At 44.9% G+C, this 12,312-nt stretch overlaps 1 protein-coding gene across 22 annotated transcripts in view; it reads right to left on the reverse strand.

Moving 5' to 3' along the window:
- The window catches only part of DIS3L2 (DIS3 like 3'-5' exoribonuclease 2), a 1,051,599-nt gene that overhangs the window by 641,168 nt on the left and 398,119 nt on the right, over nt 1-12,312 (reverse strand). For all 22 annotated transcript variants that reach the window (XM_073626503.1, XM_073626502.1, XM_073626498.1 and 19 more), the window contains one exon: nt 9,972-10,116. In XM_073626503.1, the coding sequence (XP_073482604.1) occupies nt 9,972-10,116 (145 nt within the window). The remainder of the gene's footprint in view (nt 1-9,971; nt 10,117-12,312) is intronic.

Consider the following 12,312-nt stretch of genomic DNA (forward strand, 5'->3'; position numbering starts at 1 on the left):
CGGCACTTTCGGGTTGGTTTGCAGGCGCTATTATTAGCGCAATAGCTCCTGCAAACTGCCCCAGTGTGAAAGGGCTCTACAGGTTTAGGAGATAATCACGTTACCTGCAGGTAAGCCTTACCTGTAGGTAAAAATTTTTAAAAAATGGTAATGCAACCGCTTTAACCACTTGCCAACTGCCGCACGTCCCTACCTTGGGGACAGATATCGTTATGGCAGCTAGTATCCCCATGTTCGGCTGGCTACAAGATAAAAGTGGTCTCTGCAGCAGATTCGCCGTAAGATCACTTAGCGGTGGCGAGAGAGAGCCCCCCTCCAGCCGCGATCTGGTGCCCTCCGCCGCTTACCGGAGCCGTCGGCAGCAGCGGAGGAGATTGCGTCTGTCCCCTGGGCTGACATGGAGACAAGTGAGGGGAAGATGGCCACCCATCCCCATGACACTGCAGAGCGGAAGCAACGTAAAAACGTCACTTCCGCCCATAGCTCTTAAAAGGGCAAATTTAATTTTTATTTAAATGACAAAATTGTTTTTATTGCATTTTAGTGTAAATATGAGATCTGAGGTCTTTTTGACCTCAGATCTCATATTTAAGAGGTCCTGTCATGCTTTTTTTCTATTACAAGGAATGTTTACATTCCTTGTAATAGGAATAAAAGTGACACTATTTTTTAAACCATGTAAAAATAAAAAATAAAAGGTAAAATAACAAAAACAAAAAATTTTAAACACGCCCCGTCCCGCCAAGCTCGCGTGCAGAAGCGAACGCATACGTGAGTAGCACCCGCATATGAAAACAGTGTTCAAACCACACATGTGAGGTATCGCCGCGATCGGTAGAGCGAGAGCAATAATTCTAGCCCTATATCTCCTATAGCGCAAAACATGCAACCGGTAGAATTTTTTAAATGTCGCCTATGGAGATTTTTAAGGGTAAAAGTTTGTCGCCATTCCACGAGCGGGTGCAATTTTGAAGCGTGACATGTTGGGTATCAATTTACTCGGCGTAACATCATCTTTCACAATATATAAAAAAAAAAATGGGCCAACTTTACTGTTTGTCTTATTTTTTAATTAAAAAAAAAAAGTAGATTTTTTCAAAAAAAGTGCGCTTGTAAGACTGCTGCGCAAACAGAAGGGGAAAAAGGATACAGCCCTGCACAGCACTGATCCGTTCTCCCCTCTTTCCCCTTCACACTGGGAAGGGGGGGGGGGGGGCACAGGGAAACGAAAAACTTTTACCTTAACACAAACAATGCATTAAGATAAAAAAAAAAAAACTTTCAGGTTTAGTAACACTTTAAGTACAGGTAGTTTAATCTGCCAAAGAATTTGTATTTCTGTCCATCAAGTTAATATTTATACAGGTCTGCCAAACAGCACAGCTGTCTGGCAGGGTAGAATACAGTTTTTTTCTCTGCTACAGCAAATACAGGTCTTGTCCCACCCCCCAGTCTGACTGCACAGTGAAACTCTGCTCCCTTTTATCAGCATGTCTTGCTAGTGTATGAACAGTGCAGCACACCTAGCAGGCTCCATGTGCTGCTTCTCTCTTCCCCAGTCTGAACTCTAATGCACAGGGGATTGCAAGAGGACAATACTAGGTCAAATTTACTCATCTAATTTGCATTTAAAAAAGTGTTACTAAACCCACAACAGTAAAATCAGTCTGTATATGCAGAAAAGCATGCTGGTTATACTCACTGTGGAACCTAAGGGGTTAATCCTCTGAATTGTGTAAAAAGCCTGTTTAATCCTGTTTTCTCTGATCTTCCCCTTCTTCCACTGTCCCCACTCCATCTCCTGATAGTACAGAGACGTGTGGGCACTCTACACCATGCTCAGTTTGGTGTGTATTGCTAAAGAGTTTTTTTTTCCTTGGGAGGGTAATCAGCACAGGGCAAAATCAGCACCGTCCAGACAGAGGGTCAGGGGTCCTGCTGCCTCATAGGACAGTCAGTAGAATAAAAACTACAAGCTTTAACCACTTACTGATACAAATTGCAAATCTTGGGAGTACAGGACATGGGAAAAGTAGTCATAGATCCTGGGTTATAGCCTTGTACCTTCAGGTGATTGGACAGTGCCAAAACTTTCAAGGATACACCTTCCCAAAAACCTTACCCGAACTTGTGAGTCCTAAGGTTTGTAGCAAGCAATGCAGAATAACCAAGGAATCAAAGAGAGGATGGCCTGTGTACTGTACAGTATTTCACAGTACAGTATTTCAAAATATGGAACTTACAGGAAAGTTAAAAAATTACCAGCTACACTCAACGGTAACTGTGTTTCTAGGAAATCTACCAGGACAGCACACCTGAGAGATGACTGGTCTCACCTGACAGGAAACAAACCATAGAGGTTAAAAGCCACTGCCCTTTCCTCTTCTCTTCAGTTGTGAGGAAGTATTAACCGCCACCAATGCATGAGGGAAAATTCTCTTGAGAATTAAATACTACCAACAAACAAGGGGTGGGAAGTAGGCCTGACATGTAAGAATTCCTAGAAACACTGTTACCAGTAATTTTGGTCTGCTTAATCGCTACCGTTGGCTTTGAAGCCTGGAGTCCCTTCCTCTGGCCACTAAAGCTAACAGGTGGTTGGTTTTTCTGAAACTCCTAACTCTGTTTAAATAAACTAGTTGGCAACATCTCACATCTAGAGAAAGGAAGGTAGCCTCCCTTTCATTCTGGGGGTTTTCACAGAATGAAGGGAGTACAATTTCTTGTGACCTGTGGAACTGCGAGGTCACCTTTGGCAAGTACAGGATCCTGCCCAAGGATAACCCTATCTTCTAGAAGTAACAAAAAAGGCTTTTTAATCATCAGGGCCTGTACATCACCTATTCACCTGGCTGTCGTGATCACCAGAAGGAAGGCTATCTAAGGGGAAAGACTTAATAGGGATCTGAGCCTACAGCTCAAAGAGGGCTTCAAGCACTAAGGTCAGGTCCCACGGTGGAAACCTATTGGATTTCATTGGAGTGACCCTTTCCCTGGCTAACAAAAACCTCTTTATAAGAGGATCCAGGGCGAGCCTATCAAAAAATAGGGAGAGGGTCGCTACCTGGACCCTGAAGGTATTCACTGCGAGACCCTGGTCAACCCCCTCCTGGAGGAAGTCCAGGATCGTACGCTGGGAGAGCTCACGCTTGACCGCAATGCTTAGACCGGGAGGAGGCTTTAGATTTGGACCTGCTTGCGTTCCCCTGGGCAGGTAAGTGTCCTAACATTAAAAGTCAGCAGCTACAGTATTTGTAGCTGCTGACTTAATTTTTTGGTGAGGAGCTGGAGCTTCACTTTAGTATGATGAACAGCTTCTTACAAGAAAAGGCTGCTAGATCAGACACGTCTGACAGACATATTACCAACCAAATAGGCTAATTGCAGGAGAGGGTATCGAAGGGAATATCCCCGATGTGTCTTTGAAAAAGAACGGACAAGGCTGATAGCTGTTCTTTCAAAGGCCAAGCTCTAGCAAGATTAGATTGTAGGAAGGCTAGAATGAGGTGCAGAGTAATCTCAGGGTTGAAGTACAGACCACAAAAACAAAGTCTGGCGCTAAAAGAACCAAGGTGAAACTTTTTCCATGGTGGTAAAGGTTATTGTGATGGGGTCCATAAAGCAGCTATGTGGGGGGACAAGCACCAAGATCAGTGCTAAAAACAAGCAGAGTGGAAAAGACCAATAAAAAGTGCTAAACCGGACAATTGGTGTAAAATGCAAATGGCAAGTACATCCACTGAAGAGTGATCCAGTGACATCAGTATGAAAAGCAAAAATAGGTTTATTAAAACTAGTTCAAATGGCAAGCATTAGATAAAAAGCGGCCATAATTGATAATCATTAAACAACCACACTGGATTACAAGAGCAATACAGAGACTCACTGGGTGGACAATCTCGTGCGGGAAGCCCGCTGTGCCTCAGCTAGGCAGGGTTGTGCTGCAATGTAGTATGTCATGCCTTGCTGGAAACTCTTGGCGATGTGGGCAGGTGGAATCTGGATGTCAATCTCACCGAGAGAAAGTCAGAGCCAAAAAGCCGCTCCAGAGCAACTGGGAGCAGCCTGGGTTTGACTTCATACACACGGGAGCCAGACGCCTGGAGGAGGCCTGAGCCACATGTAGATGTACTTGCCATTTGCAAAAGATCACCAAGAAGCGCTAAACAGGACCTTTGGTGTAAAGTGCACTCTGAGGTTGAAGTGCCAGTGTTAACACTCCTGGGATGTGGGCTGCAAGGATTACTGGAAAGTGATAATGATTCCAGACTTGCTTCCATTTAGGGATGCAGGACTCCTGGTGCCTCCTTGGTTGATTTAGGCCACAGCCATGGCATTGTTTGACTACACCCTTATTGAGTGTCCTTGCAGAAGGAGGGTCTAAATGTTGTAGCGCTAGCTAAACTGCTCTGAGCTTCGGGATATTGAAAAGGAGCTTGACATCTACTAGAGACCATGCTCCTCTTTGGACTTTGACTGGAACACTCCTCACCACCCTGAAAAAACTGGCATCTGTTCTCACTCTCCAGTGATAGGGAAAGATACTCCCCTACTGTTAAAACTGGGGTTCAAATCGACCAAGATAAGGAGTTTCTTACTCGACTGCACAGGAGCATGGGTAAGGCAAGAAAAGGAGCATGCCTGTTCCAGGTTGACAAGATGTGTTTTAGAGCTCTTGAATGAAACTGGGCAAATGGAATAGCCTCAAAAAAAAAAAAAAAAAAAAAAAAAAAGGAGGCCAACATGATGTCTAGCTCTCATGGAGAATCTCATTCTGGGATGTCACTCTGATCTCAATTCTCAAGAGTGGGGATCCAAGAGAAATAATTTTCTTTTCTGAAAAGAAAACCTTTGCTTAGGATGTGTCCAGGACCAGACCAAAATATTCCTGGTGAAAATATGGCTCGAGGGCAGATTTTTTTTTTTAAATTGATCACCCAACTGAAGGTCTGTGGCATCTGAATAGTCCTGTGGATGTTTGCGGAGAGTTGGAGATGAGTGTTTCAGGAGTAGGTCGTCTATGTAGCTCGTGACCTGCATGCCCAGAGTTTTGAGAAGGGCAAGAAGAGCTGCTAGGACCTTGTGAATACTCAGAGCAGAGAACAGGGGAGTGAAACATACTAGAAGTGATTGTCTGCCACTGTAAACCACAGAAAGTGCTGATGAGGCGGATAAACTGCAACATGCGGATGGGCATCTTGGGTGTCTATGGTTGCCATGTATTCCTTGTCTCAGAGGGGCAACTTACCAACCTTGTGGATTAGATGCAACATTTGGGACTCTGAAGGCATTTACTGTAGGATTTTAAGTTGAGAAAAGGACAAATAACCCCCAATGAGCTTAAGGTGAACAGGTTTGAATAAAATTCTTTGAACCTGTCTGGTGGAGGTACTGGAACTACTCCCTAGGACAAGAGATGGTTCAGGGCTATTTGCAAATCTACAGTTGTACAGTTGAAAAATGTACAGGTTCCTGGGGGGGGGGGGGTCTTTTGCTGTGGGAGAAAGACCTCCCCTCCTGGGACATCCTTCATTGGTCAAGTGGCGCTCTAAAAAAAGGAATTTCTTGAAAAGGCATACCTATGAGGTGCATTTTACAGGCAGCTTCAGCTGTCCAGGCTTTTTGCCTCAAGATTCTGCGCATGTGAATCGAGATTAAAGCCACTTTGGAAAGGTGTCTGATATGTTCTAGGGCAGGGGTCAGCAACCTTTTTCCCACTTAAGGGCTGGATTCAATGTATGTGAATACATGGAGGGCCGCATTCCTCTGCTAATAAATGAAGATAATAATAGTCCTAACATAGTAATAACAGTACAGGTTCACCTCACCTTTAAAAGGTGCTTCACTAATACAAAGCCAGTACACCCTGAAGGAGCATGTGGCTGGGGATTTGGGTTTTATTGTCCCCCTCCCCCCAGCCTGGCACCCAAGGGTGACTGACGCCAGCCCTGTCAGCCAGCATGGTCTGGAAATAGGGTCCCTGTTCCAAGGGAAAATGGGGGGCCCCGTCCCCAGGAGTGAAATCTAATAGGGTCCCCCCCTCTATTCAGTGTCCTCCGTCCTCTGGCACATCACTCTCATAGTGTCCTCTGCCCCCCTCCCTCCATAGCAGTTTCCTGTGCCCCCCAAAGCAGTGTCCTGTCCCCTGCACCCCCCCCCCCCGTGACTAGTGCCCTCTGCCCCCCCTGCATCCCACACAAACACACTGTAGGCAGAATTTAAACAGATGTATAGCAGAGCAGACCTGGTATCACAGGGCTGGATGGGGGCAGGAACTTTTAAAGTTAACAACTTTTCACATTAACAGGCTGGTGATTGATTCCTAGGATCCCCCCGGAAAATCTACTGTTTAATGTGAAAAGTTAACTCCCGCAGTTCCTGTCCCCATCCAGCCCTGTGATACCGGCCGCTGTCAAATGAAGAGGAGAGAGCAGCGGAAATGTCTGCAAGCCGGGTGCCCGTAAATTCCTTATGGGCACTGTAGAGCTGGACATTAAAGTGGAGTTCCATCCCACTTTTACAACTCTTCAGCATCCCTCACTAAACTGCACTGTAAACGAATTGGATATTTTTTTATTTTCTCAGCACCTACTGTATATCTGCTGTATTCATTTTTCACTCCCTCCTCCCTGGTTGCGGCCCATCGCATCATTTCCTGTTTGCAATGCCTTCTGGGAAGGGGCGGCAACTTCCTCTGACACCGCCGTTGTTATGGAAACCTGACCTAAAACCTATTACACTGCTTGTGCTGCACTGAGCATGTGCGAGATCTGCAAGGATGAGATCAAGGAAGAAATACAGTCTGGCTTCAAATGCCCACACTTAAGATGGCCAGGGCCTGCTGTAAGTTTATAAAATAACAAACTACTGCTATAAACTAACAAAACAGACCTTAGTTTACAGACTAACTTTACTAGAATATATTAAGCTTGTGTATTATAGAGGTATTTTTATTTAAAAAGTATAATTTCGTCCGGAACACCACTTTAAGTGGTGGGGGGCCGCATGCGGCCTGTGGGAGATAAGTTGCTGACACCTATTCTAGGGCATCCACACAAAAGCAGACATTGCGACAGACAGATCGGACACATGACACTTTTTTGGGAACCAGCGACATTACAGTGATCAATGCTCAGTGCTAAAAATATGCACTGTTACTGTACTGACACTGGCAGGGAAGTGGTTAACACCAGGGGCGATCAAAGGGTTAACTATGTGCTTAGCTGGTGCTAGCTAACTGTGTGGGGGTTGCTCTGACTGAAGACAGCTCGATGTTCTTGTGCTGAACACAAGATCACCATCATCTCCCGTCAGAAGGGCGATCTGCCTTGTTACATAGTTAGTAAGATTGAATAAAGACACCAGTCCATCCAGTTCAACCTGAGTGAGTGTGTATCTACAATCATCCCTATTTACATAGGCAGATCGCTGTTCTGCCTCTACCGTGAATGATCGCAGGTGGCTGCCGGACCTTCTGATTGGCTTTCCCTGTGTCCAAATCAGCGTGCACCCCCCCCCCCCCCAGTGGCTATTGCACTTAACATACAGGTACGCAATAGAGCCGACCTCCTGCAGTAAATATGCGGTAGGCGGTCGCCAAGTGGTTAAAGCACAATCCTTGAAAACAGGGTGATGGTTGGTTGTTCATTTCAATTTGACGTACTGCAATTACAGCAAAATCTGGCTGCAGGGCTGGGCCTGAGCACCTTTAAGAGCACCTCAAACTTTATCTGCAGAATCTTAAAAAGAACAGCTTCAATAAGTACAGCGAGATGTTCATTCTATACTGAAGGCAGGAACAGGTATAAACCACTACATTGTGAACTTTTTCCACTGGTTAGAGCTCAGCAAAGATTTTGGGAGGAGTAAAAATCCTTTCTGTAGTGATCCAATCGTCAAAGATTAAACAGCAGCAACCTGGGAGAGAAAAAAAAAATCTTCCATAGCTTCCTTCAATAGTGCCAAACGTCCTGCTCCTCCCCTTCTGTGTCTGCCTTCAGAGCAAACATTGAGATCTAGCTCTGGTGGAGAAACAGGAGGGTGTGGCATTTTTGAGCCTTGTGCAAAAGTGTGGTTTTTTGCTTTGGCCTGATCCCCATAGCTATGTGTGAGGGTATTCCCCTATGGGGTACTTAGGGAGTAGTGTGCAAAATATAGGGCAAGAATGTCCAGAAGTAGAATGCAGCAACCTGAGGTGTTGACTGGCCTGTAGCAAATCCTTATACTGAAAAGGATTTGAAAACCTGAGTACCTTACAGTACAAGACTCAACGTATAAATGGCAGTAAAAGGTGCGAGCAGTGGTGTGATTTAACACCTACTCATCTACCCGAGACTAAGTTCTTAGTGGTTTAGTTTTAGCACCAAATTTGAAAAGTTTTCACCATAGTGAATACCATTCAAACACAACCCATCATGGTGGTCCTAACCAGAGCTTCAGGGACTAGGTCCATAGGAATGAACTAAGGACCTGTATAGCACCCTGTGGCTAACTAAGAATGATGCACGTGATGCAAGTGCCAAGGTGAGTGCTTATTCAGGATTCAGTGCCCATAGCAATATTACAGGCCACTCCAACATCGTGGGGTCTAGGTACTGTTTCCAAGGCTTACAAAACATGCACCGGTCAAAATATACTGCTTCCATTTGTGGTATTGGAAGCAGTATAAGGAATGGATTCTAGAATGCAAACATAAAATAAGAATAGTAAAAACGAATTGGTAAAGCTAAGAGTGATTTCTCAGTGGAGTAGAAGAGGTCCTTCACCTTAGGACAAAAAAAAAAACCCACACGGAGGACTAGGCACCCAGTGGGCATGTCCTTCAAAGCTTAGCCAGTGTCCAATCACCTAAATGTATGAGCCTATAAACCTAGCATCTATGAACACTTTGCCTGTGTCCTGTACCATTACGATAATTGCATTTAGACCCCTTTCACACTGACAACAGGCCAAGTGGTGGGAAAGAACTGCTAGTTTTAGCAGTGTTATTCGGCCACTAGTGGGGCGCTTTTAACCCCTGCTAGCGGCCGAAGAAAGGGTTAATAGCTCCCAAAAAATGCAGTTGCCAAAGCACTTTGGCAGCACTGCCCATTCATTTTAATGGGCAGGGGAGGTGGAGGATCGGTGATGCTGTTTTCAAAACTTTTTCCAATGTCCTGCAAGCGCACCACCCCAGTGTGAAAGCACTCTGGCTCTCACACTGGGGCTGCAGGGGAGGCGTTTTTCAGGTGCCTGAAAAACACCCCAGTGTGAAAGGGATCCTAATTATGTACTAAGCTACAGATATGTTGCTCAAAAGGTGCATGAAATATACACACACACACACACACACACAGCATGATAATGCACAGCCCCATGTTGCAAGGATCTGTACACAATTCCTGGAAGCTGAAAACATCCCAGTTCTTGCATAGCCAGCATACTCACCGGACTCACCGGACTTGTCACCCATTGAGCATGTTTGGGATGCTCCATATCGGCGCATACAACAGCGTGTTCCATTTCCTGCCAATATCCAGCAACTTCGCACAGCAATTGAAGAGGCATGGACCAACATTCCACAGGTCACAATCAACAACCTGATCAACTCTATGCAAAGGAGATGCGCTGCACTGCGTTAGGGAAATGGTGGTCACCCCCTAATACAGTAAAACTGCACATTTTAGAGTGGCCTTTCATGGTGGCCAGCCTAAGGCACACCTGTGCAATAATCATGCTGTCTAATCAGCATCTTGATATGCCACACGTGTGAGGTGGATGGATTATCTCGGCAAAGGAGAAGTGCTCACTAACAGATTTGTTAGAATAATATTTGAGAAATAGGCCTTTTTTGTACGTAGGATAAGTCGTAGATCTTTGAGTTCACCTTATGATAAATAGGGGCACACACACACATATTATATATACACACACACGCACACACACACACACGTGTACAAAAGTGTCTAAAGAAAATGAAATATTTTAGTTACCTTTAGGAAGATTCCTCAATTCACTGCCCAGTTTACTGCAGTCATCATCCTCCTGTCCACTGTCAAACTGTGCCTCTATAATGAGATCTGGACTCCCGGCATTATTTGCATCATTATGCGCAGCTGTAGCTTCTGGTTTTATTACCTGCATCCATTAAAAAACAAACCATAGATGATTAAACTGCCCACATATATCAAAAGCAGTTCAGTGTCATTAAAGTGTAAGGCAGAGCAAAATACATAAAAAAACCTATGCAGTACATCTCTGCAATATACAGTATACACAGTCTCCATGTTTAAGTCCTTTAGGCCTTTTGCAGACAGCCACATTTGAGCATCTTTCTTTGCCCTGGAGTGACAGGTGAATCGTACAGCCATGTATAGCCAGCTTGTACAAAAAAATTACAGCCTTACTGAGCCTTACTGCAGGGGCATGGGCATATATGCAAATCCTATTGTTTACATGCATACCAGGATGTAGAGTCTGTATTGAGGGCAATGCAAAGAGTTCCCAGTGCAGCCTAAAGTGGTTAACCCACTCCTTTAAAATCATCTTATCCACTCTGTACCTTACTTAACCACTTAACAACCGGCCCATAGCCGAATGACAGCTGCAGGGCGGTTGCTTAACTCTGGGAGGACGTCATATGACGTCCTTCCAGAATTCCCCTCTTGCGCGCACCCGAACACATCCGTGACCGCCGGGTCCTGAGGACCCGGCGCATCACGGATCCCGGTAAATGGCCACTGATCGCGGGCGTTTACCATGTGATCACGCCGTCAGATGACGGCGCGATCACATGTAAACAGACCGGCGTCATCTGATGACGCCGGTTCCTCTCCTCCCCTCCTGTGTACCGATCGGTACACTGTGAGCGGAGAGGGGGATGGATGGCTGCAGCGCTGTGGGCTGGATGTGTAGTGCCCACAGCGCTGCACAGAGACATCCAGCCATACCCCCGCCATGCTGAGCCATACTCGGCTGTACTCAGCCTATGTATGTGGAAGTCTCACACATGTGGTATCGCCGTACTCAGGAGAAGTAGGAGAATCTATTTTGGGGTGTCATTTTTGGTATGTACATGTTATGTGTTAGAAATATTGTATAAATGGACAACTTTGTGTTAAAAAAAAAAATGCGTTTTAACTACTTCCCGCCCGCTGGCCGTCAAACAACATCCTTGATTTTGTGCGGGGATATCTGAATGATGGGTGCAGCTACAGGCATCATTCAGATATCAGCTTTTTCAGCCGGCGATTCCCTACACCATAAGAATGATCATAGCGGCTGTTCCACTGCTTGATCATTCTTACAGGAGGCGAGAGGGGATGTCCCCCCTCCCGCCGCCCTCCGGTGCTTCTACTGACTCACCACGATCGAAGCCAGGATCGTTTTTTTTTTTTTAAATTTCAGGCTTCCCAGCCTAGAGGTGAGATGTGGGGTCTTGTTGACCCCATATCTCACTGTAAAGAGGACCTGTCATGCCATATTCCTATTACAAGGGATGTTTACATTCCTTGTAATAGGAATAAAAGTGGTCAAAAAAAAATTTTTTTTGGAAAAAAGCATCAAACTAAAATAAAGTAAAATTGAATAAAAAAAAAAAAAAAAAATTTGAAGCGCCCCTGTCCCTGTGTGCTCGCATGCAGAAGCAAACGCATACGTAAGTCCCGCCCACATATGAAAATGGTGTTCAAACCACACATGTGAGGTATTGCTGCGATCGGTAGAGCGAGAGCAATAATTTTGGCCCTAGACCTACTCTAACTCAAAACATGTAACCAGTAAAAAATTTTAAAGCGTCGCCTATGGGGATTTTTGAGTAGCAAAGTTTGGCGCCATTCCACAAGCGTGTGCAATTTTGAAAGGTGACATGTTGGGTATCTATTTACTCGGTGTAACTTCATCTTTCACATTGTGCAAAAACATTGGGCTAAATTTACTGTTTTGGTTTTTGTAAAGCACAAAACAGTTTTTTTTTCCAAAAAAAAACGCGTTAAAAAAATTGCTGCGCAAATACCGTGCGAGATAAAAAGTTGCAACGACCGCATTGTATTCTCTAGGGTCTTTGCTAAAAAAACATATATAATGTTTTGGGGTTCTATGTAATTTTCTAGCTAATAAATTATGATTTTTACATGTAGGAGAGAAATGTCAGAATTGGCCTGGGCACTCCAGAACGCCTGAAGGTGCTCCCTGCATGTTGGGCCTCTGTATGTGGCCATGCTGTGTAAAAGTCTCACACATGTGGTATCGCCGTACTCAGGAGTAATAGCAGAATGTGTTTTGGGGTGTAATTTGTGGTATGCATATGCGGTGTGTGAGAAATAACCTGCTAAT

This window comes from Aquarana catesbeiana, linkage group LG04, assembly GCF_042186555.1.
Source record: "Aquarana catesbeiana isolate 2022-GZ linkage group LG04, ASM4218655v1, whole genome shotgun sequence".
In the NCBI taxonomy this organism is placed as follows: Eukaryota; Metazoa; Chordata; class Amphibia; order Anura; family Ranidae; genus Aquarana; species Aquarana catesbeiana.